Source organism: Ambystoma mexicanum, chromosome 5p (assembly GCF_040938575.1).
Source record: "Ambystoma mexicanum isolate Mex_15411 chromosome 5p, UKY_AmexF1_1, whole genome shotgun sequence".
Classification (NCBI taxonomy): Eukaryota; Metazoa; Chordata; class Amphibia; order Caudata; family Ambystomatidae; genus Ambystoma; species Ambystoma mexicanum.
Window position 1 is genome coordinate 407,779,620 of NC_090930.1, and position 27,015 is coordinate 407,806,634.

Consider the following 27,015-nt stretch of genomic DNA (forward strand, 5'->3'; position numbering starts at 1 on the left):
GGAAAATAAAGTACAATCAAAATCTCTAGGCCCTTTGCAGCTTGGTCCCCAGCTTACCATGCCACCAGTAACACAAAAGAGCCATTGGGTTCAAGGCACAGCTCAGTGCCAACCAAATTGTCCAAGTTGCTTTATCTCCCATGGAGGAGCATTAGAGTTGATGAGGAAAAAGCGCCATGCTTAAGAAAAAAGAAAAAAGAAATCTGAAAAATCGAATGAATCCACTGGGGGTTCCCGTAGTTTTTTTTTTGCAGAAACCCAGAGGCCAGTTGTCTGTAAAAAAGGGCATGTTGTGGATGAAGTGAGTGCTGAAGGAAGTGTTACTACTGTATCTGCTACTCCACTGGTTGATGAGAGGTTGAAATTGGAGGGTATATCAATAGTGAGTGATGCTATGAAGAACTCCACGAGAAGGGCCCAAAGGCCAAAACAAACTCCTTGACGGTGGGAAAAGGAGCAATTACCACATTTCTAAAACCGGTAAAAACTGTGAATGAATCATTGGATCCGAGTATTCTTATGATCCATTCGGTCACAGAATTTGGTGAGGAATGTATACATTGTGAAAAACCAAAGGGTGTCTCACCCGCTAGTCCTCAGGGACTTGTCATCCAGGATGCCAGGACACGGCCATCGCTTTTGGATCCAGTTCCTGCGAGTGGACAAGCGCGGGAGGATCACTTAGGTGAGTTATCTTCGAGGAGTGGGGTGAGGCATCCGATGGTGAGACGCGGTATTCCCTCTTTTCCCGTACCCATGACCCATCCTGTTTTCTAGGATCCTCCAAAGTCTCAACTCCCCTCCCTTTTTCACAAAGATATTGCCCCAAATTTAACAAGGGTGGTTCTGGGTAGGAGTTTTCTGTCAAAGGATCTATTTTATAAGGTTGAATCTCTAATGGTGGTAGATCTTGGGGGAGAGGGGTGATCCCTGTTGCTGTACCCTCTCGCTTCACCTGGGCATTGAATATGCACCTACTTTCAACAATTTGTGTGTTAAAGTAAGTGACGGCAACAATAGAGTTCTTTGGAGACTTAAATTTGCGTTCAGGTTTAATAACATAATGAGTGTCTACTTGCAGATAACAGAGAAATATTTACTGCAATGAGATTTGCCCCTTTTCTTCAGGTTGCTCTGACGGCTTTGATCCCCTACATTAGGCTGGATGGTGTGGTAGAAAGAGTATACACAAACCTCTCTTTGATTCTGACACTAATATGGAAACGATACATTTCCGTCGACAGATCAGGGCAATTAGGAAAATGGGGAGTACAGGTTTCTCTCTCCTTAAAAAGTAAAGCATGAATACGCGAACCGGGTGAAAGCAAAGCGAGACCTGAAGTATCAGTATGATGCAGCAAGAATGCTAGCCTCTCTGAATGCAAAAATGGGGCCTCTTTTGGGTCTTTAATAAAAGAGAAGTGTTTACAAAGGTCTCTGCAGACTAACCCTAATGTAGCCAATATTTGGGTCGACCTCTTTTTTGAAACTCTATGGGGGGTCCCCCCTTAATGCTCTGAGGGACAAGGAGGTTCAGAGAGTGGCCTCATTTGATTGGGACTGCTTTAACCTCACCCTAGAGGAAGTCCACTCAACTATTATGAGATCCAGAAATTTCAACGCTCCAGGACCGGATGGTCTTTCGAAACTCACTTTAAAATCGCACCCTGGTGTGTGGTCTCAACTACTCCTTGAGTTTTTTAATAACATGAATAAACTAAGGATAATTCCATCTACATGGAGAGATGGTACGCTAATACTTATTTATAAGGCAGGGGGAGGAAGAGCACTAGAATGTTTAGATCACAGCGCTGATCTGTACACAATAATGGGGACCTTGCTGCCGATGACTGGGTTCATATGAGACGGTGCCCTGTCGTCTCAGGAAAAGGCTAGAACAGAGTGAGCCTGTGTCACACTGGCGCTAGGTCGGTCGTGGTACTTTTTCTTAAAAGTATTTTATTCTGAGTCTATAGAAAATAGCAGGATTTTCTTCTTTGTTTCAAAAAGATTTTATTAGTGAGGTTCAGCCTTTTATATGTACAGTTCAGCCAACACGTGTTTCGACATAAAAGGCGTCTTTGTCAAGGCGTCTGAGTTGCGAGGCAGCGTGACCAATGTTGAGAGCTCCTCAGTGGGTCATCTGGTTAGTGGAAGGTCTGGTGGACTTGTCAGCCTTTGTGCAGTCGCAGATATTGGTTGATTTATAAGGCAGGCGATAGACTGGATCCCACCAATTACTGCCCGATTTCATTATTGGACGATTCACATACGATCTTCTCCTCTTTGATTCTGAAGCATCTTTGTAATGAAACTAACTTACCCATGAGGAGTAAAATAGCCCAGTCCGGCTTTAAAAAGGGTGTGAGCGTTTGTTTAATGGCCTTATCATCTCTCTTCTGATGAGGCAGGCGCAGGAGAATGGGAAATAAATATTTGTGGCCTTTTTGGACATAAAAAAGCATTTGATTCTGTAAATTGTGGACTCTGGTGGTCTAAACTCAAGTCCCAAGGCTGCCCTCCGCCCATACTCGATATGTTGCTGGCACTTCATGAGGAAGTCAGACTTAAAGTGAGGTTGGATGGCACTGGGAACTCTTCTGGCTGGATAAAGAGGGGCCTGCGCCAAGGATGCGTTTTGGCCCCTTTCCTCTTTAAAGCTTATATCGCGGATCTGGGCTGTGCCTTGGAAGGTTCATTCACCCGCTGAAACCTGGAAATTTGGACATCCCGTACCTTTCGTATGTCGATGACCTGGTTCGATTTGACTATACTAAAGTAGGCCTCCAAAGAGCCTTGCAATAGGTAGACTCATATTTTAGGGGGATGGGATTGGAGATTAATGAGGCTAAGTCCAAAATTATTGTCCTATACCAATCTAGAAAGAAGGAGACTAACAATTGTAACGGTGGATACATGTGCAAAATTTAGAGCAAGTGCAATCCTTTTACTACCTTGGAACTTCTATTTGTCGCTCCAAGTCATTTTATAAACAATGCTCAGCTACTAAGACTGCATTAATTACTTCTACATCACAGTTAAAACTAGACAAAGTTTGGATGGTTGTCCATCCTGCCACTATTAAAATGTTATAAGCAAAAGATCATCTCTCGGGTCATCCATGATGCAGAGGTGGGTGTAAATGAGGTACAGTGGCCGGTCTTTGAGGGCAAGATCTGGCGCAAGGTACTTTCCTTGCTCCAAGATACTCCACTGTCGGCTATAAGACTTCGATTCAGACGACGATCGACTGGAGAACCCTGCAATTGTATAGAGGCTTTCTGGAGCCCTCAGCGAGGTCTGTAGAGTTGCAGGGTCTACTATCATTGGGTAGCTGTAAACCTCTACAACTATGGGCAGAAAATTGTACTAAGATGATGAGGCACTGCTGTATAACAGAGGAAATGCTTTTATGTAGACCAAGCACAGCTAAGAAGCTCCTTTTTGAAGTGTATTGGTCAGAAAATAGGCTTCTGTTAACCACTTATAGTCTTTGAACATTGCATTTATGAAACAATATCGGTGGGCTCTATAAATGTAATATTGCATAAATATCCTTCTATAAGATTAAGGTGAGAATTGTTGTATTTAAAGCTGAATCTGTTTGCAACTCTTGAAGTAAAAGGTGCGCGTTAAAACATCCCTCAGAGCGACAGAGTGTGTCGTTTCTGCTCTACTGAAGTTGAAACACTACACCATCTGGTAAAAGTTTGCCCTCAACTCTCCACTGTACACGTTAAAACACTAACAAAATACCCATGTGAAACGCTTGAAGTGCCACAAAGAATTTGGTACACTCTACTCGGAGACCCAACAATATCCATGATGATTGCTGCTGGGTCTTTTAGATGTGATATTCCCGGATCAATTTGGTTATTATAGCAAAACTATGTGAGAGTATATAATGATTTTTACTTATTTTCCCTAATGGCTTGTTATAAATATGATTTTTTGTAGTAATTATGTGTAGATTGATTTTTAGTTAGTGCTGATGAAACTGTGAGGAAATAATACTGCTATCCTCTAGCTTGATGTATGCTAATGTGTCTTTTTTTACTTTCTAACTTCTTCTCTTTTAAATGTTTACATTTTAAGCTTCATTGGTGCTAATAATTGATATTGATCTTTGGAGCTATTTGCACAATGTCTGATTGTTTTCATTGTAATGTGTTCTGTGTCAAACGTTTGCGTTTGTGTGAAAAGTTTGATTTTAAACTATATCACACAATAAATAAATAAATAAATAGTGGCTTAAGAAACAACCTGGCAGTAGCTTCCATGCAATGACTATCCCAGGCATATTAGGATTTACCAGGAATAGGATGGCAGCACTTGGATGATTGAGAATGTACTTGGCAAATGATAAATAAAATAATAATAATGGCATCACTTGGAACTGTGATACTGTATCTTGCGTACCTGGCAAGTGAGGTTCTCCATAGTATAAAATGGCCTTACCTGAGTGTATGAGGCTTGGCCTCGCATATTATGGCAGATCCTGGAGGCCTAGGAGAAGAAAGACCTTCTCTTGGCTGAATTTAAGTTGGTTAAACTAGTGGTAGGGTCAGATACAGTTAGCTTTGGACCAAGAACATTTTCCTTTGGGACTTCCTGATGACAGACCAACACCCTTAGTTTCTTAGATAGTCAGGGTGATCCCTTTAGCAATGGGGAAAGTTAGGCCATATCATATAATGTCATTAAATAGAAGTTCATTATGCCCTTAATGTGCCCAACTCCTACTTCCGACCCGCCACACATGGCAGTAACTGGACGTACAAGGCTGAGCAAGAATATGAAGGTTCTACCCCTCGTCTATGATGTTCTGTTTGGAGTTCTACTGGCATAGCATGACTACACCCTTGATGTATTGAACCAGCACCCTAGTTAACGTATGGTTGGCACCTAAAACAAACATTTGTCTGTTTTTTTTACCATTTCAGATTGTACTGATCTTGCACTTAAGGAGGTATTTTTAGATGCGTGATGTCACTTCTTTTGGTCTAATCAGGCAGAAGGGTCATGTGCATCACTTCCTGTGTTTTTGTGAGTCAAATTCACTCAATGTCAAGTGTAATTCGACTTCATGTGATGCCAAAAGGTGTGTGATGTAATTTTCTCCACCACTGGCATTTTGGTGAGTTGACATCCCCAGTGATTTCCTAAAATGAAATGTGCACAATTTCATCTGGCAGTTGAGAAATGATGTATGTCCCCTAAATATAGTGCCTACACCACATAATATTAATTTCATCATAGTGCATGCAACTTATTCATGTATGGAGGCTTAAAAGGCTGGAAGGGAAGGGCTTATTTGCTATTCACCATGGAACAAAAGAGCATGATATTGTACCCAGTGTGCGACTCCTTTCTTCCTTAAACTGAAGATTTTTATTTTGGGCCTTATTTGAATATCTTAGCGGAAGGGATGTGTTTAAAATGGCTTATTCGTAAAAAGCACTTATTTTGGTGTGACAAGGTCAGCAATCTGACCTTGTCAAAAGAGGATGTGGACCCCTCTCAGCCTGGAGTGCGAGACATGCCAGGTGAACGCCAGAGCCATTCCTACCTCAGAGGGGGAAGGTGGAAATTGGGAGGGTCCCAGTTCCTGTACCCTCTCTAAGTTCCTGCATGTGTCTCAACAGTACCACTGTGGATCACCCCATACCTGCTAAATGTATTAGTGGCCATTTTATTTGTTTACCAGTTAGACAACAACTTACAGCCAAAGTATTTAGCAGACAGCCCGCGAGACAGCAGTCCATGAGAGCCTCCCAGCAAAGGACTCCAGTCATCAGATTACTAAAGCCAGGGGAAGCTCAAGAGCTGCAAATGAAGTGACAGAAAGCCAGGGCAGCTGCCTGGGATGCTGCGCACAACTTACCAACACCAGCATATGTGTCGGAGCTTTTCTCAGACAAGCTAGCATGAACCTTATGTGTAGTGGCTTCCTAACAAAAACAAAGACTATCTGATCCTTACCACGAATCCCTAACATGGCCCGGAACACTCTCCAACACGGGCCACAATTCTCCCAGCAAGGCGGCCCAACGCAGTAATAAGGGGCAGAGTTTAGCGCCCTTTTTATGTGTTTTGACACTTGTGAGAACCCCCTGAGAGGAATTCAGGACAAGACTGGCAAGGGGAAGACGTCCAATGGGAGCAGAAGTGGAAGCATAACCAGGGAGACAGGAAACAGGAAAGTGTGGGATGTTCAGGTGAGGTCTGAGGTGGAGGAGGTGGCTGACCAGGAGTCCAGAAGGAGGAGGAAGGAAGGACAGTTGACTTCAGTATCAAGGCAATTTGCAGAGAATGTAAGGTATTGACTGGCGAGAGCAAGTGGTACTGTGTTGTGAATGTGTATGTAAGGTGTGTGACAGGAGTGAGTGGAAGTTTACGGATGGAGTGAAAGGAGGGCGAGTGAGTAAAAGGTGGGGTGGAGTATAGAGTGGAGAGGGCAGAGTAGTAGTGGAATGGAAAGTGAGGAGTTGAGGTGGAGAGGAGAGAGTAGCAGTAGAGGGGAGAGGAGACGGTGGCAAAAGAGAGAGTATGGGAGTAATAACATCGGAGGGTGAAGGTACACAGTTGAAAGAGAGAGAAAGAAACAGAAGAGAAAGAACCAGGAGAGAAGATGGGTGGAGTGTGAAGGGGAATAGTAGTGTGAGGAGGGAAGAACAGCAGTAAAATGTAGGAAGAGGAACATCAAAGCATGAAAAGAAGTCATCTCAGAGGGAGGCTAGATGGATAGGGCGTTTGACTTCAAGCCGTCGCTGACAGTGAAGATAGAAATGAGATAGTAAAGGTTAATGTGTACTAGATAGTAACATGGCGACGCCTGGGTTGGGGGGGGGGGTGCTGCTGCTTCTAGACGAGAGAGCGAGGATCGGCCCTTGGAGCCCTTCCAAATGTTCCTAACAAAAACTGCTGAAGTGTATCTGGGCGTTGGTCCATTCTTCAGGGCATCTGTGACATATGGGCATGGCGGTTTTATTCTGAATGAAACCGCAAAAACATTTTCCATCAGGTCAGCAACATTCACCAGGACATCACAAGAGCTTTGTGGCAGTGCTGCTATGAGTGTATTGCAGCTATCTCTTTACTAATGTCCAAGTAAAATGCAGATTATTCTGTATTGTCACCGAGGCAGAGAGGGGATAGAGGTATGCAAAGAACCGTGAATACGTTCTTGAATTGCTTCATACAAAATAGCAAAAAGATGGCGCTGTTTTAACCTGGCCGAACTTTGCATACCTCACACCAACACCCCTGTAGAGTAAGGTTGTAATTTGGTATAGTGCTCCTCCTAGAATTGGAACACATGCCCTTCTCGGTTTAGGTTATCTTTGCAAGTCACAGGTTTCTTATATTGTTATCGGTTGCGTTGCTTTGTTTTGTCTCTAGCCCATGCCCACTTTTTTCACAACCTGAAACTAACTCATTGCTTGCTTTCCTCTTTGCGCTATTGTAAAGGCCCCCTAGTGAGGAATGCCTCAGCTATCTTTAATTGCGTCAGTGGAAGACATTTCTGATTTAAACTGGCATCCCTGTTCTTCAAATGAATACAAATCCGAATACATGAAACTGTCTGTGCGCACTGGGGGCTGGTGTAGGCAGGGCTCATAAGACCCTGCCTTCTTCTTTGGCCTTCATCCCCTATACTCTTCCCTCTATGCAGTAGCACCCAAAGGAGGGCTTGCATCAGTGCTAGTGTAAGAAGCACAAGGGTTTTGCACTGATCTGTGGCAAGTCCCCATTTTGGAACTGGAACGGGTGATGCCTCCTCCAGCAGGTGGACCCAGGGAAACCCAATCACTCCCAGTGCCCCATCAGCCATTGCTCCATGCTATAAGGCACCCTGATCAGACCTGAAGAGCCAACGTGCCCGGGCGCTCGCTGGAGAGAAACCATGAAAGAGACCCCTCTTCTAACAATAAGACAAGGATCTGCCAATAATCTAGGCGCTGGCACTTCCAATAAAGTTATCCTATCGCTTACCTTCATTTCATTATTTATTTTCCCTTACCATACTTTTCTACTCATGCCACCGGCACGCACATTCAACATTTCTCTGTCTATTTGAACTCCCCTCCCGATCCAAACCTGGGCCAAACACTTGGTTCTATGACCTACTCGCATGTGTATGCTTTCCTATTCTAATCCCCACTGACAACTCCCTTTTCCTCTCTGGAGCCTGTAGTCCTCCACTAGTTAGGAACTGGAAAGCAGTTCCTGGACTTATCTGCGATTGTCCTCAGACTCATCTACCCTAGCCTTCTACCTCTTCACCACAGAACCATTCACAGCACTCTCTCCCACCCTAGTCCGGTTCTGGAATGTGGCCCCTGGATCATCTGTGAATCGTTTTGACCCCCTTAATGTAGCACATAACAACTGAGATCAAAACATTCTGTATATAGGCCCTTCATACTCAAATGTAAAGTTAGCGTTTGCATGTAAGGAAAGGGCTTGTGTAGGACTTCAACTGTAGACAGGTTCAATTGTTCTTATTCAATATTTGATAAAATGATGACCTGGCTCCAGGAGCATCTTGCACATGACTTCCTGTACATAGAGCTATATGGCATGTATGTGCGGTGGAGACGCAGGTCATTGGTACAGTACTAGACACAGCCTTCTGTTGTTTTTTTAAACATATTTACAGCTCGAGTTACCTGGAGACGATGTGATTTGCCCAGAATCGAAAAAATGTGAAAGTGGGGGTAGGCTTCAAATCTGAAAGTTCTAAGCTGTGCCATTTGGCCACTAGAAACACTTGCATGTTCATAGAATGCCGGATACCAATTGCAAAACACAATCAAATCTGAGCAATTGCACCACACCTTGAACTGAATAATTGATTTCAATAGCTTGATATCCATGAAAGCACCATCAATTTTCTTGAACTGCAAAGAAAAATCTGCACTGCCCCAGAATATCAAACAGGAAAGTCATGCCATCACCTGGTATCTTCAGCCAATGACCAGGCAGCCCCTAGGCAGCTTTTGACTGTCCTTTCTTCTACCAGTGGCACAGGCTTCAACGGAGAGTTGAGGGAACTGAAAAGACAGCAGGAGAGAAGAAGAATCACAAGAGAAGAGCTTTGAAAGATCAATGAGATAAAAGAGAGTGACAAGAATAGAAGACACTATCTACAGTCACTTTTCAGAAACAGTAAAATAGGCTCTGCATAGATGTCGGATGACTTGCACAGAGTGTCAGCTGTCATTTGACAAGTTTCCAAAACTGCCCTAGAGTAAATGAGCCCTGGGTGGTATATAACTTTGCAAAAGCGAGCCGGGAAAAGATTGCATCAGCAATTTTGCAATAGTGCCCCATCAGAATTTTACACATAGAATCCAGGGATAAAGTATCCTGGGCCAATTTTGATTAAGCATAGATTTGAAAAATTGCAGTAGATACACATTGTACTGTGATAAATAGCATGCAGGGCTATTTGTCCCAAGGCAATTTTCCATATAATAAAGCATCGTTCTCATCGTAGAACGAAAGTCAATATCCTGTACAGTGTTTTTCCAAAAACATTGTGGAAACCCTCCTGTCACATTTAAGAGAGAAAGAAGCGCATATATAATGTAGATCTGATTGTCTTCAATGAGTTGAGTTGTTGGTGGTTTTATCTTTTCCAGTCCCAATCTTAAGCTTGCACTCCAGTCCGTACCACCTATAACTGTAATCTGCTTCACGCACCATGTCAAGCTTCTATCTATAAAGACCTGAATGATACACGTGGTGGTTAGATGAAGAAACACGAGTACACATTTCACGGAGTACCCTGGCACTGAGGTATATCCTGAATCAATGTCAAGTGCTGCTTCTGTGATTTTAGAGTTAGAACCACACCCAGAAGGGAATCATCTGCATGCACTAGCAGCGAATGTCAGTATCTTTATATTGCCGTGCCTCCAAATGTCTTGTTTGTACCAATAAACATCTCCTGGGCAAGAGCAAACAAATCATTTCAGAGGGGACATCCTACAATACAAAGGATTGGTTTTGGAAGTAGAAAGTTACGGGCACTGCCTAAAATTATTCTATGTATCTCTGTTTGTAGATCAAAGAGACAATTCTATTCAGAATCATTAGTGAATTTTAATCAAACGCAAAACAGCGACACGTGTTTTGACCACGTGTGGTCGTCCTCAAGGCTAGCTGGTCAAGTCGAAATATTTAGGAATGTCGTTGTCACAATAATGTTGCTGGTTGACTCTTAACGGTGTTAGATATCCATATCAAACGAACATACAATTTCAGCGGAACACTCGGGATTGAACCCTTTCATTTTGAAACCTTTCAAGCTTGTTTAGATGCCATTAAAGGCCCACTAGTGTATCTCTATGCCCATGGCACTTTACATAAGAACAATCCAATTCACCTCAACTTTACAGCGTTTTGTATGAACATTTTTCTGGGACCGTATTTGATGTACCTCCCATATGATAAACTATCCAATGATATCACACTCCATTTGTCTCTACGCATCAGCGATTTCTCGTGCTTTTTGAAATTGCATGTTCGTTTGATATGGACACCTAACACAGTTAAGAGTCAACCAGCAACAATATTGTGACAACGCCATTCCTAAATATTTCGACTTGACCAGCTAGCCTTGAGGACGACCCACGTGGTCGAAACACGTGTCGGCTGTTTTGCGTTTGATTAAAATTCACTTTGATTCTGAATAGAATTGTCTCTTTGATCTACAATCAGACAGATACATATAATAATTTTAGGCAGTGCATGTAACATTCTACTTCCAAAACCAATCTTTTGACCAGTAACCCTTCTGGGCCTACTAGGGGAATCCCAGTGGAAGTAACTTACACAGCAAACCCACCTACTTCTTACAAACCTGCTGTTAAGAACTCCGGCGGTGGCAAACATAGTGCACTGGTTTTCTTTAGACAAACCCCTAGCGTGTTCATCCTGACATCCTACAATAGCCTGGTTTTCCATTTTAGAAACAGCATCACAAAGAAGGGCCACACAAATACCTCCAAAAATAACTTTGAAAGTTTAATGACACGCGAGTATCCTGGGGTCCAACCTAAACAAACCCACCACCAAAGCACCCCTATGCACCCCATGGTTCCTCCACAGCAGGTCAAGAAATTGAAAAATGAAAGTCCACATCCAGCTCTAGTGCGCTGGATGTAGAAAAACAGTTGCACATGTCCCATTGCCCTGCAGGCCCCTGCCAAGCCCCAGTATGGCAGAGGGCATGTCATAGGGCACTCTCGGGAATGGCAACCTAACAACAGTCAAAGGGCCCTCATTGGTGAGCCATGGTTAAACGTCAACCTCTTCTGCAGGAATTTCAAGAAAATGTGTGGGTCTATGAAGAAATAATGAGCCAAATGTAAGTGAAGTTAAAAACTTCCAGCCATCAGCTCTTTTGTTTTGCTGTAGTCACCATGAGTGGGACAGGTATACCCAGATGTGTGCCCCGTGCCTGCTGGGCCTAGAGACCCAAATTATTCCTCACAGATGAGGCCCAAAGAGGCCGAAACATGTTTGGGGATGGCTTATGGTCTTGTGCAGAAGGGATGTAACCAAGCAGTTCGGGCTAGACTGCCACTTTTAGGGTGGGAACATTTCCATATGGTCTTTTCCCTTTTGTAATGGCTTGGCAGGCAAAGAACGATGGTCTGGAAGGTTGCCCAGAGCAATGCCAGTGATTAAGATTCATTCAAAACCTTCCAGCGATCACCTCTTTTATTTGGCTTATATGGCTTCACATATTCAAAATGAAGCTAGGAAGCTATTTATGCAGCTTAGATTAGAAATCCTCTCTATGGACTAGTTAACTGCTAAGTAGGTTAGGGCGCTTAGGGTCAAACTCTGAGAATGTGATAAGACCCTTGAGGCCATGGTGCACTGCTTACTCTTATGCCGGTGTTATTGCTGAAGGAGATGGAAGAAGCTCCTATCGCTCTTCAGGTCAAACAATATTAAAATGTTTAAGCCGTCCGTGGAATACTATGCATCCAATAAAGATGAGATTGTGACAGATGTAGTGGCCACTATCTCACTCTGGCCTGGCATGAAAGAAGAATGGTGCTTTCACTTTAGTTGTGTGGGCCATGTTAATACAGAGACAGGGAGAGGTGTGACCAAGGGATATGGGGTTGTGTTCTACAATTTGTAATTTCTATTGCTTGTGTTTTAGTATGATTATGTTTTATGGCTTGTGGTCTACCCAATATATTTTTAGTGTATAATTCTATAATGATCTTGTTAAGGAAAGCATCACGTGGGCACTGCATACCTGAACTTCCTGGTGATGGACACAGAGGGGTAGCCAGTCTGTTTTTAAATGGTGAAGCGAGGAAAAGGTAACGCGAGGAACCAGCTCAACACCCACCTGATGGAACTATAGGTCGGGAGTGGATGGCTCCCAACGTCGCGAGAAAGCGCTTCCCTGATTAGTGTGATGTCATGACAGTGCAAGCACTGGGAGGGAAAGCCAATTGATGTCCAGTAGATGTAGTGGACAGGACCCTGAAGGCAGGGTGCTGGTCTCAGGAGGCTGGCGTTGATCTCTGTAGGTAGATGTCGGTCTTCGGTGGCAAGGTACCCAAATAGAGACTTGAGACTAGGCAATGAAATACGACCAAAAGGTGAACCAAGGAACTGAGATCCAAAAACAAGGGAACTAGGGACAGAGAACCAGGATGGAATGCCAAGGGAAGCCAGACTGAGGGGAAGATAAGGAACAAGGAAAAGAGGCCAGGAGAAGCCTGACGGAGGAAGGTCCCCCTCCACAAGGGAACCCAGGACAGGAGCCCAGAAGGGATCACCCAACCCCAGGAAAACTGAGAACCAGGCCGGAGGCAGGGAAAACAAGGAACAGGCAGTAACCAGGAACAGGGATAAGGATTGGGGAACAGAGCGCAAAGCGTACCAGCGATCAGGAAACAAACTGCATTGAGACACTGTCTGTTTATGGGGGCGACCCCTAATATGGGACCGGGACCCAAGCAAGACTTGCGATGCAAGCCCGCATTGTTCCACAGCTAGGCAGACTACGCATGTGCGGAAGTCAAGACACGGCCGTCCGCGCATGAACAGAGCCGCAAACATGGATGCCTCCAGGGAGACGGAGGCCGTGAGCAAACACGATTGCCACAGACATCAATGAGGGTAAACCCTTCATGACGGGACCCGCCGGTCCTGGTGTCCCCGCCTCCTCATCCAGGTAAGCGGTGGTGGCATGACAGATATTCAATTAAGATAAATTTGAATGGCTTTTGCTACACAATAAAGTGCTGATGATAGAAATAGATAGCAAGCTATAGAGAAAGTGAGATAGAAACAAATATGGATATGTTGGAGGAGAAGAAAAGATAGATACATCAATATGTAGGGCAGAGAGAGGGACACTTACGGATTGAGACTGTGCATGAGACAGATAAACTAGGATGAAGGGAAAGGACTATAACAAAGGAGATGGACTGAGCAATAGAAGGATTGTGGTGAAGGAGGACGGAAAGTGATGAAGGAGAAGGATTGTGAAAAAGGGCTGTGACAAAGGAGAATGCCTGTAATGAAGGAAGTATGCTGCAAATGACTGTGACAATGGAGAAGGAATGTGATAAAGGATTGTAATTAAAGAGACAGACTGGTGGAGGAGGACTGTGAGGAAGGAGGCATTTGATGAAGGATGACTGCAATGAAGGTGAAGGACTGATGAAGGAGAAAGATATTAGCAAAGGGGAAGGACTGTGATGAAAGAAATGCACATGATTAAGGAGAAGGACTGTGACAAAGGACTATGACACAGGAGAAGGACAATGACCAAAGACTGAAAAGGGAGAAGGACTGACAATAAAGGGCCTTGATGAAGAAAGAGAACTGTGAAAAATGGGAAGGTCTGCAATGAAGGAGGATTGAGACTACAGAGAAGGACTATGATGAAGGAGAAGGTCTGTGACAAATAACTGTGATGAAGAAGAAGGATTGTGACTATAGACTATGACAAAGTAGGATCACTATGATTAAGGACTGATGAAGAAGGATTGTGACAAAAGAGAAGGACTCTCACGAAGGAGGACAGTGAAGAATGAGAAGAACTGTGGCGAAGCACTGATGGAGAACTGTGTGAAGAAAAGGAAGTGCTCTCATGAAAGAGAAGGCCTGTGACTAACAACTATGACAAAGGAGAAGGACTGGGATGAAGGAGAAGGACTGATGAATGAAAAAACTGACAAAGGAGAAGACATGGGATGAAGGACCGTGACGAAGAACTATGACAATGTAGAAGGACCATGATGAAGGAATGTGACAAAGAAGGACTGTGACAAAGAAGGATGATGAAAAAGGTGAAGGACTGTGTTGAAAGAAATGGAATGTGATGATGGAAGACTGTGATGATGGAGGAGGACTGTGATGATGGAGGAGTGTGACGATGAAGGAGGACAGATGATGGAGGAGGACTGTGGCTACTGAGAAGGACTTTGACGATGGAGGTTGATTCTGATGGAGGATGACTCTGATGGAGGTGAACTCTGGTGGAGATGAACTGATGGAGATGGACTGATCTGGGCGGACTGATCGAGGTGGACTCCGATGGAGATAGACTCTGATGAATGAGAAGGACTGTTCTTTACTTATTGTTTACATTTATAAAGCGCGCAAAAAACCATAGGGCATTGAGGCGCTTTTAAAACCATTTACACACACATGAAAGTCTAAGAGACCAGAAGGGCTGACGTGTCAGGCCTTATTTAAACAGCCAGGTTTTCAGAGCAGTTCTGAAGGCCCAGTAGGATTGTTCAGCTCTCAGGCAGGGCGGAAGAGAGTTCCATTGTCTGGCTGCCACAGTGGGGTAGCTTGTACCACCGCCTTGAGCTTGTTGGAACATCAATTGGACAAGCCAATGAGTGTAAACCCATCTAACTGGCCTGGAAGACTGGGCTTTCGTGAATTTCTGCGAAAGGTATGAGGGCACAGAGTTGGAAAGACAGCTGTGTGTAATGAATTGCATCTTGAAGATGATTCTTTCTTGGATTGGCAACCAGTGGGCTTCTCGTTTGGCTCTTGAGATATGTTCTTGTTTTGGAATGGTGAGTGCAGCGCAAATGGCATTGTTTTGGATCACCTCTAACTTGTGGATGTTATGAGGAGAGGTTCCTGCAAACAGAGCGTTGAAATAATCGAGTTTGGACCCGATGAGAGCTCTGGCAATGGTAAGGCAGTTCTTTGGGGATAGGAAGGTTCTGGAGGAGTTGATAAGCTTCATGGTATAGGCTGTGGAGGAGGTGATGTCGTTAAACCGGCGAGTCAGGGAGAGCGTGGCATTGAGATAGACGCCCCTGGTCTTCACCGAGGCGGAGACTGGGATCTGAAGGCCGTCAATGATGAAGGTAGAGCATGAGGAGTTCAATTTCTTGATTGTTGCTGGAGTCCCCAGCAGCAGGATCTCTGTCTTCTCATCATCCAGACAGGGCCATTAGTAGCCATCCAGGCGTGGATGGTTAAATAGGTAGTGTTTAAAGTAATCAAGTCTTTGGTGGGGTTGTAAGAGAGGGGGTGGAGGATCTGGGTGTCATGGGCAAAGTTGGTATATGAAATGCCAAGGGAGTCCAAGCGGTTGAAGAGGGGTTTGGTGAATATATTGGTGAGGGTTGGGGAAACACAGGAACCTTGGGGCACTCCACATGAGATGGGGTTGGGGGTGGCACAGGCTGTTTCAGTGAACACTCTGCATGCTCTGTCCGCAAGGAAGGATGCTACCCAGGTCGTGACTTCCTGTGAAAAGTTGGCAACTGACACTAGGTGGTGGCAGAGAATTGTGTGGTCGACCAAATCCAAGGCGATTCTAAATAAGAAGGACTGATGAAGGAGGGCAAGGAGTGTGACAAAAGAAATGGATTGTGACAAACGAGAATTAATACGAAGGAGAAGTATAATGAAGGAGCACGATTGTGAAGGAGGCTTTTGATAAAGAACTGTTGAAGGAGATAGACTGATGAAGAAGGCTTGACGAAGGGCTGATGAAAAAGAAGGTCTGGGATGAAGGATTGTGACAATGAAGAAGGACTCTGAAGAAGGGGACGGAATGTGATGAAAGAGAATGACTGATGAAAGAGAAGAACAAGTTACTTTCTTACCAGGTAACGTTCTTTCGATGGGATGTTCCGACGACGTATTCCACATCTATTACAGGTAATCACCACAGCTGTGCTGCTTCAGAACATTTTCGGCGTCTGCTTCCTGCGTCAATGACGTCGATACGCTGTCCTCGAGGGCCTTCGTCGAGCCAACGTCACCGGATGTTATGATTAGGACATACGACGCCCGTAGCCTCAGTTGTAGTTTTTTCCCCAGAACGTGTGGCACCAATCTTCTGCCGGAATGACTACAGAAAGCCTTGCAGATACGAAAGCTGCAATCGCATAAGAAATTCTGTAGTGGGGCAGGTAGGTAGGGAGCGATGTGGAATACGTTGTCGGAACATCCCATCATAAGAAAGTAACTTGTTCTTCGAAGGGATTGTTTCCTCCGATGTATTCCACATCTATGACAGACTCCCAAAGCAGTACCAACGTAAGGAGGTGGGAAAAGAATTTAGAATTTTAGAATGCCCAATTAAATTGCAGAATAGAGGACCGCCTTGCCAAAGGCCAAATCTTGCCCATGGATAGAATCCAGGGAGTAGTGTTTTACAAAAGTATGGACAGAGGCCCATGTGGCTTCTTCACAAATGTTACGAATGGGAACACCCCTCTGCAGGGCAGTAGAGGCAGCCACACCCCTAGTAGAATGGGCCCGTAAGCCTACCGGAGGGTCCTTACCTTCCAAGCGGAAGAATGACCTTCTGGCTTAAATGAAATTCCGACACAACTTTCGGAAGAAAAGAAGGACGAACCCTAAGGACAATCTTGTCCTTATGGAACACTGTGAAGGGAGGCTTAACGGAAAGTGCCTGCAACTCACCCACTCTGCGAGCGGAAGTAACCGCAACTAAAAATACAGTTTTCAAGGTCAACAGTCTCAAAGGGCAAGAATGTAAAGGCTCAAACGGAGCTCCCATGAGGATTTTAACCAGGTTCAAATCCCAACCGGGCACCTGGAAAGGAGACGATGGGAACACATTAGTGAGCCCTTTCAGAAACGGAGAAATCAAAGGAATTTTTAAATAAGAACACTCCTCAGACGAGCGCTTAAATATGGACAGCACCGCCAGGTAACCTTTAATGGTACCCTCTTGCAGGCCTTGTGGGCTAACGAAAGCAAAAAAGACAGAACCACAGGAATGGCACATGAAAAAGGATCCACATTCTTAACCCTGCACCAGTCGCAGAACTTTCTCCAACGGCAACGGTACACGGACTTTGTTGCAGGCCTTCTGGCCGAAAGCAACACCTCCATCACGTCTTCAGGGAGGTCCCAATCCTTATACCTCCACCTTTCAGAAGCCAAGCATGAAGGTTGAGGGACTTGACTTCTGGATGGAGAACCTGACCCCCCTCCCGTGAGAGCAGATGGTCTCGGTAGGGAAGACGGCATGGAGGGCAGATGGACATGTCGAGAAGGTCCGGGTACCACGTTCTCCTGGCCCATGCCGGAGCAATGAGAATCATTCGGGAACCGAACCTCCGCAGCACTTGCGGAATGACGGGGACTAGAGGAAACGCGTACAGCAGTGGGAAGGACCACTCCACTACGAATGCGTCCCGTAAGGCTCCTTTTGGAGGAAATTCCCGCAAGCAGAATCTTTCGCACTTCCGGTTGACACTGGTGGCGAAGAGATCCACTTGTGGGGTCCCCCAAAGGGCAAAGATCTCCAGGAGAATCTCCTGAGCCAGCTCCCACTCGTGAGAGAACGTGCTCTGCCTGCTCAGAGAGTCCGCCGCCGCGTTTTCGTCCCCGGCCAGATAAACTGCCGAGATCGAAATTTCCTGCTGGATGGCCCAGAATAGTTGCATCGCCTCTCTGGACAGAGGGAGAGACACTGCCCCCCCCCCCTTTTGTTGAGGTTGTGCATGGCTACTGTATTGTCCATCAGAATCAGGACAGTCTTCCCCCGCACAGACGGCAGAAAAGCTTTCAGGGCTAGCCTGACGGCCCTCAGCTCCAACAGATTGATATGGAGTCTGGACTCCGACGGAGACCAATGTCCATTGACTGTGAACTCTTTGGCATGAGCTCCTCATCCCGTGAGGGATGCATCCGTCACGATCGTCACCTCCGGCCAGGGTAGCCAAAATGTAGCCCCCTTCATCAGATTGCCTTCGACAGCCCACCACAGAAGAGCCTGGGCGACCGAGGGCGGCACCTGAAAGGGATCCGACATCCTGCCGGAGGACTGGGACCACTGCATCTTGAGAGCCCACTGCAGAGATCTCATCCGCAGCCTGGCCTCTGGCACCAGGAGAATGCAGGATGCCATGAGGCTGAGCAACCTCAAGAACTCAAACGCCGGGAGACTCTGGGCATGTTGAAACTTGTTCACCATCTGCAGAACGTGATGAGCCCTCACCTGGGGAGGAAAACACAGCCCCAGGGATGTGTCGAGCACTGCTCCGATGTACTGGAGCCGCTGGGTAGGTGTCAAGTGGGACTTCTTTAAGTTGAGGGAGAAGCCCAGCCTGTGAAGGGAGTGGCAGGTGACTGACAGATGATCCAGGACTTGCTCGGGAGAGCGCGCCCTGATCAACCAATCGTTCAGGTAGGGGTAGACGTGAATCCCCCTTTCCTGAGATACGCTGCCACCACCACCATGAGGTTGATGAAGATCCTCGGGGCGGAGGTCAATCCGAGCGGCAGGACCCGAAACTGAAAATGCGAGTCACCAACCACGAACCTCAGGTACTTCTTGTGCTTGGGATGAATCGGCACATGAAAGTAAGCATCCTTGAGGTCTAGAGACACCGCCCAGTCCTGAAGTTGAAGGGCCTGGAAGACTTGAGAGAGAGTAACCATCTTGAACTTGTCCTTCCTGAGGAGCTTGTTCAAACTACGCAAGTCTATGATGGGACTCAATCCCCCGTCTTTTTTCGGGATAAAAAATATGGGGAATACCATCCCTTATTCCTCTCTGCTACAGGCACCAGTTCTATGGCGCCTTTCTCCAGCAGGGATTTGATTTCTTGTGCAAGGAGCGGATCCGGACTCTTCAAAGAGAGATTGCCTGGTGGATTGTCGTGAGGCCTCTGCCGGAAAGGAAGACAGTAGCCGTGGGCTATGATCTCCAGAACCCACACATCTGAAGTAATGGCACACCATTCTACAAGATATTGCGCCAGCCTTCCCCCAACTGGCGAACCATGGGACATGGCCTCATGACTGAGCTGAAGCGGCTGCGGCAGTGCCTGAGGGCAAAGAGTCAACTGCCCGAGCGGCCTTGGCACCTCGAGTACCCTGTTTTCCACCTCTGGTACTCCTACGGTGGCCCCTTTGACTTGCAGCTCCCCTCGATCTACCAAAGGAAGAGTAGTATCAAAAGGAACCTCCCCTCCATTGCTGTCCCCTAGGACGAAAAGGCAGAAGTTGGCAAACTGCAGCGCTCAACGACTTCGCTGCAGCTTTGGAGGTCTGCAACCTCTCAAGGATCTCGTCAGCCTTGCTGCCAAAAAGATGGACACCATCAAAGGGCATGTTGAGAAGCTGGGCTTGTACGTCAGGAGCAAACCCCGACTTCCGCAACCACGCATATCTGCACACCACGGTGCTCGCCGCCATGGACCGGCTAACACAGTCTGCCATGTCCAGACCCGACTGAATGGATTCACACATGGCATCCTTGCCATCCAGAACGAGGGCAAGAAAACCATCCCGTTCCTCCCCTTCGGGAATATGTTCAGCTGGCAAAGACACACAATTCTGCTAAGACACACACAGAGTTGGCTGCCTGTAAAGCCATACCCCCTGAAGAAAACACTTTCTTCGCCCAGCCATCAAAACATTTGTCGTCCCTATCAGGAGGGATGGTTGGGTACGACGCCTGCTTTGCTGGGGCCGTAGCCGCCTGCACCACCAAACTATGGAATGGGGTGCGTAGTCAAGTAGCAGGGGTCGCTACTGGCTGGACAGTATTTTTTCGGCAACGACTTGCTCACAGCCGGGATACTCTCCGGAGCAGTCCAAGCCACCGCCACCCTTCTCTGTAAAGCCATATGAAATGGCAGCACTGGGTCAGTAGGCGGACCTTGGTCAAGGATATTTGTCAGGTCATCCTGCAGAAAATCCACTGGTGGCGCAAACCACCCCAAGTACTCCTTCACCCTCAACATGAGTCGCATGTACGAAGATTCAGCATGCTTACCAGGCTCAGGCCTGCCAAATTCAACCTCCGGGGAGGTATCAAGACCACTGGCGTTGTGCAAAGACTGATGCAAGTCTTCCAACTGGCTATGACCAGATAACAGGTCATCAGGAACCAAACCTTCCTAAGACCCTTCATCCACCTCAGACATGTAATCCAGAAGCTGGAATAAATCCCTGGATGAGGGCACAGAAAAAGGCTCAAATACAGGCCTTACCGACTTCTTCAGGGCGTTCCTCAGAGTTTCCAATGATGCACAGGGTACATCCGGTAAAGCCTCCAAAAAAGGCATCGAGGGCATCGACAAAATCAGCGTCGATGTTGAGAGTGGCGCCGAATACTTCGACACAGACCTCGAGGGCGGTGCCCTGAGAGTGTCATTCGACGGCCTCGGCGCCAGAGGCATCGATGACTTCCTCGGAGGCGGAGCCTCGAGAGAGTCCCTCGACGGACATGGTGCCGATGGCGTCAACGTCTTCTTAGAAGACCTCACAGGCTCTACCGGTCCTGAGGGTGTCAAGGACCGGGACCTGGAGTGGGCATGGCTAGAGCGATCCACCTTCTCCGACCAGGACCTCGAAGGTGCCCGGTGATCGCGCCGACTGCCCGAGCCCGAAGGCGTGCGAACGGTGGCCCTAGCGCGTTCCTTGCCGGCTTCTCTCTAAGGCGCGGACGTAACGGAGCCCTGCGACTCAAACTTCGCCAACACTTCCTTACGAAATGCGTCCCATTCCGCAGGAGAGGAATGCTTGGTAGGACAAGCTACCCGACGTCTGGGAGAGTCCTCGGACGAGGATGGGGAAGGCGACAGGTGATGGCGCTTCCGCGAGTGCTTCGAAGAGGCAGTGGAATGGCAGGGACCACTCCAGGGCCGAGACCCCCTGGACTTACGCCGATGATGCAGAGAGTCGCCCCTCGAATCGTCGGTCGAAAGCCCAGCAGATTTCAACTTACGGGGCTTAGAAACCCTACCTACCGATAGCTTCTTCTTTCGCTCTCGCAAGGCCTTTGACGTCAAAGACTGGCATTCGTCACAGTCATCGGTGGCGTGGTCCTCGCCGAGGCACCAGAGGCAGACGTCCTGCGGGTCCGTAAGTGACATCTTGGAAAAGCAGTCCCGACACTTCTTGAATCCTGACCGCGGGGTAGAAGAAGAAGAAGACATGATAATTTTACAAATCAAGTTCGACGAACCAATAGAATCAGAAGAACTGAGGCGCGCCGAGATCTCCGAAGCGAAAACGTTCGTGGAAAAAACAGATCTGAGGCTATGGGCATCGTGCATCCTACTTATAACATCCGGTGACGTCGGCTCGACAAAGGCCCTCGAGCACAGCGTATCGACGTCATTGACACAGGACGCAGACGCCGAAAAATTTCCGAAGCAGCACAGCTGTGGTGATTACCTGTCATCGATGTGGAATACGTCGGAGGAACCAATCCCTTCGAAAGACTGCAATGAAAGAGAAGGATTGCAATGAAAGAGAAGGTCTGTGACAAAGGAGACAGATTGTGACACATGACTGGTGAACACTGACAACATAGAAACACTGTGATGAAGGAGAATGAATATGACAAAGGAAAAGTATTGAGACAAAAGAAAAGGACTGATTGAGAAGTGTGAAGAAAGTGAAGCACTGTGATGAAGGAAAATGACTGATGAAGGACTAACTAAGGAGAGGGACTGTGGCGAAGGGAAACACAAATGAAAGACTGATAAAGGAGAAGGGCAATGACAAAGGAATATGTCGAAGAAGAACTATGACAAAGGATTGCGATAAAGGAGAAGGACTATATTATCAGAGAGGATCAGAGTTGAAAGGAAAGGACCGAGATTAATACAAATTTTGATTAGAAGAAGAATTTATGATGGACAAACACTGTGACAAAAGACAAGAACTTTGATGATGGACTATAACTTTAGCCCAGTAGCCCCAAATCTAGTGGACAACAGCCCCATATTCACAGGTAGGACCCGTAGTAAGTGTTCATGAAGTTCATTAGATCTGGAACAAGACTGGTCTTCAGCTACAAAAAAAGTCCAAGATCGCAACAAACAAGCTTCCAACAAAAGAAAGGGCACACTTTCAATTCCAGACCTCCAGGGGGACTCTAGGGAGGGATTCTTTACTAGGACTCCATCACCCATGGGCAGAAAAGGCCATTGGTAGGGCATGACCTTAAAACCCATGCAATCATTCTTGGGCGAGGAGGGCAACAAAAGTGGTAATTACACTTCTTCCTCATACTGCTACTCTGAGATAAGTGGTATCAGTGTAGGTGGTCCAAGGGTCAGAGGAACAGAGACTGGAGTTGGTGTCAGGTTTATACCTCGCTAGGCAGTGAAGCCGATCTCCAAGGCAGATGTGGTAACAATAGACTTGCATCAGGCGACTTGGGACAGCAACCACTGACTCCCACAATGAAGATGGACCTCCAGGATACAGAAGGCAAAGAGAAGAGGAGAAGGAACCCCCAGCCAGGGGTCAGCAGGCTTCTCTCTGTGACAGAAAGCAGACCACAGGCAGGCCCAGGGTGTGGAGCAGCTGACTCAGAGTCCCTGGTCAATGAATGTTGAGTCCACAGGAGGATCCCGAGACACTTCTGAAATCCACTGATAGCCAGACAATGATATAGGATAGAGTATTCGTTGACCCCAATAGCCCAGAGGAGGAGGACATTGAAGAGGGTATTCCCTGGATGCAGACAAATGTTTTGTGTCAGTTGGATTTGGTATCTCTTGTCCTCCAGTCTTGTCTGAATGTTGTCTTCTTTCCTCAGATGATTGGTTCAAGGGGGCAGCCTTCTGAGCGGCTTAGACCCTCTCTCCCTATACAGACACCTGGGCTGGGGGCTTCCCAGTCCACCAATGTGTAGGAACAGAACCATTCTAACAGGTAATGGTTGTCAACCAGCTACGCCACATCTGCCCAGCAACAAACATCTACTGGGAGAAATTTGAAATAGCATCAGACAGTCCCAATACCAATTTCAGCCAGTACCAGTCACACAAATCTCTGTCCGGGAGTCCAATCTCTGTCCAGGAGTCCACAGCTGAGCCCAGGGAAAGTGAATGCATGCATTTGGAGATTTTCAGTATGAGAGGGCATGAGGACTTCCAAAAAGCAAGATGGCCAAATGGCAGGATGTAGACAACAAAGGGCTGCCATTTTGATTATGTGGTACTCAAAATGGCCTTATCACAGTAGAAAGGATGGTGGACGGTAGTAATGCACCGTAAAAAGTTACAAGACACAATTTACCACCACCACCCTCTCAAAGGCTCCTTCGAAATGCAGACAAGTTGCCAGTCAAAAAGAAAAAGAAACCCAAAGCGTCCCCATAACTCTTCACTTAAGGGTGTGTGTTTTACAGGGGTAACAGTCTCCCTGCAATGGTAGCCTTTGAGAATGACCAAAACATAATAGTTGAGCATGTGATTGAAGCTAAAAAGAACTCAGTCACCCCAAAAGTCAGCAGGAAGAAATAGTAAGGCCAGCAGCAAAACGCAAAACATTTACGGGATTCCAAAAATGTGGCCAACGGAACATCAAACATAGAATTCTGCCCTAAAAGTTATATTATATAACTTTATAAAGTGTTGGGGGGCCTGAAGAATTCAAGGACTGATGAAGTACAATGGCTGCGACTCAAAGGAGAAGGACTTGTGATGAAGGAGGACTGCAATTAAAGGCTGTCAGAGGAGGAATATAATGATACAGAGGACTGTGATGAAGCAGAGGCACTGTGATAGAGTGTGATGAAGGAGGAGAGCTGCGATGACGGAAATTGTTGTGAAAAAAAGAGGACTATGATGAAGTACTGTGATTAAGGAGAAGCCTGTGATGGAGGCTGACTGTGATAAAGTAGAATGACTCTGTTGAAGGATAAGGACTATGATGTAAGAGGAGGACAGTGACAAAGGATGACAGCGACAAAGGAGGGCTGATGTAGAAGGGATGAGGTGAAGTAATGAAGGAGAAGCACTATGCCAAAGGATTTATGAAGGAGAAGAACTGAGCGAGGAGAAATACTGACAAAGGACAGTTTTGAGGGAAAAGGGCTCATATGAAGGAGAAGGACTATGATGAAAATGGACTGTGATGAAAGAAAGGACTGTGGAGAAGAGTTATGGCTAAGGAGGACTGTAACAAAGGTGCATAATGAAGGAGGAGAACTGTGGTGAATGATAAGGCTTGCGAGAATGACTATGGTGGAGGACTGTGATACGCTGAAGGAAGGACCTGCGGCAAAGGTCTATCATGGAGGACGACTGTGATGAATGAGAAGGTTTACTGAGAAGGGCTCTAATGAAGGAATGTAACAAAGGACTTTGGCAAAGTAGGAAGACTGTGAGGAAGAACACAGACAGTTATGAAGGACTTTAAGAGAGAAGAAGGACTCTGAAGAATACTAAGACACGTACTATGGAAATAACACCAAGTAATGTTACATGGTTGTGCCAGACTCTTAGCACAGTATGCAGACAAGGGGTAAAAACATAAATTTTTATTAAATTTACTACATGTCCAGATACCTTTGAATACATAGAATTAATATTTAAAATATTACGGGTTCTATATTCTGGGTTTCTAATGTATAGCAAAACATCATCAGCATATGCAGACAATTTTATTTTAAAGCCATGTATTATGAAAATGTATCAATTGCTAATAAAAAAAGGAGGGATTATAAGCAGTTTTGATGCATTCATCTATATAGAGCAAATTAGAGTTGGTGCTGTTAATATGGATTTTAGCAGCTGGGGTAGCACATAGAGCAGTAACCATGTCTAAAAAAAAGGAATGGTCAAAAGCAAATCTTCCATGGATTTAAAGAATAATTCTCACAATACTTGAACAGAAAGGACTACGATAAAGAAGTATGTATCTGAAGGTCTGTAATGAAGTAAAAAAGTATGATGGAGGTGTACTGTGAGAAAGGACTGATGAAGGAGAGGGACACTAATGAAGGAGAGCTGAAGAAGCAATGCAAAGAAGGACTGTGATAAGGAGAAGGACTGTGATGGAGAAGGACTGGGATGAAGGAGAAAAAAGAGCTATGACATAGGGCTGCAATGAAGAAAAAGGACTGCTTCTCAACACTCTTTCTTCTCACTATTGTCTGTATAAATGTTTTGCCACAATGTGGTGCTTGTATGTACCAAAAACAAAAAACAGCAAGGTATTATGTATGCACAAAGTTTGATGAAACGCATGAACCCCAGGAAGGAAAAATAAATCCCAAACTACAGTGTATCATTGCACCACTCCAAAAGACAAGATACTTGCTTTACCGACTTTTAGCAAAAACTAAAAAGAGGCTTGTGGTGTTAAATGAAAAGCAGTCATGACATCTATGATTTTGGGCAGAGACTAATCAGTTTAATAGGGTCTTCTCTTGTGCTTTGCATTAAACAGGTGGGCATGTTTTTATTAGTAATTTTTTTTTAGATGTCAAACATCCGAGCTACATGTATTTTTGGACAAACATTATTTTAGAAATCCCCACCCCCCAAAACTTTAGCTAGCTCCATTTTGTTGCTCTTCAAGATGTTTTAACTATCTGTAGTAGCAGGAAATCTCACTATGTGTCTAACTCTTATATACAGTGTCACAATGAATAAGTTGGTCACTCTCAACTCAGGGAGTTCCTTTCCCGCCCAAGCAGCACCCAAAGATTTTATACAGATTCAACTTTATTGAGGCCTCCAACCTGTCTCGCACCACCCCAACAAATAACCTCTGTACTACCAATGAGCTAGGAACCAGGCTGGCGTATAGTGAAAATACATATTTATTTAAGGTTTGACAAAGAAGAATGGCAACCAAAACATCAGCCACCAATGCTGTGGCACTACACAATGTCACAATTTCAAATTACCTGAACCAATTGACTGACTTGTAATTCTAATGAACGTATAGGTACAATTTAGAGACTGTACATCAAATCCACACAGAGGATTTCTTGCACATTATCAATCATTACATTTTGACAACCCCCAGTGATGGATTGGGTTATCACAATGCTCTTCTCTCCCAGCAACCCTCACCCACAGGCATCAGTTATATAGGACCCCTTAATTTGAAGGCAAGGTACAGGGAGTGGGAAAACAGTAGCACAATCGTGTTGGCTTTTTATTAAAAGGCAGGGTTTGACAAATAGACAATGAAAAAGAAACTCGTTTTGGGTTTTTAATAGAAAGGCAGAGCTGGGAAAGGAACTCAATAGGAAAATCGTATTGGGCTTCTAATTTGCATGAAATGCAGGGCCTTGCAAACATCGTTTTGGGATGCAAGTAAATAAATGGGAAATTACGTTTTGCACACTTTACATTCACTTGAATGGCAGCGTTTTAGTGTTACTTATTTTGTGATTATGGACCTCCCTTGTGTACAGAAGACCGGGGTTTCAGAAAGGTAGAATCACCCAAGTACTTTATTGTCTATACCGGCCCTAACACACTGGGCATGAAATGTGTTAGTTTCAAACTCTAACAACACTCATCTTAATTGATTTCACTTCAATACAATGCGCTAAGGATCTACACAGCTTCCTCCCTCCCCACAATTTAATGGAAAGGATTAAGGCAGGCAGTTCCCAACACAATGCAACCTAAATGGATAGGGTGATTTTGAAAGTTGAATTAATTTGAGTTGGATTTAATAAAATGTGCCAAGGTTCTCCCCAGTTCCACCCCCTTAACCACTATGCGAGATGGAGATTAA

The 27,015-nt window shown here is 45.6% G+C and overlaps 1 protein-coding gene across 3 annotated transcripts in view; it reads right to left on the minus strand.

Moving 5' to 3' along the window:
* The window catches only part of MCF2 (MCF.2 cell line derived transforming sequence), a 1,935,885-nt gene that overhangs the window by 187,499 nt on the left and 1,721,371 nt on the right, over positions 1-27,015 (minus strand). For all 3 annotated transcript variants that reach the window (XM_069612795.1, XM_069612794.1, XM_069612796.1), the window contains one exon: positions 8,961-9,056. In XM_069612795.1, coding sequence (XP_069468896.1) covers positions 8,961-9,056 — 96 coding nt within the window. The remainder of the gene's footprint in view (positions 1-8,960; positions 9,057-27,015) is intronic.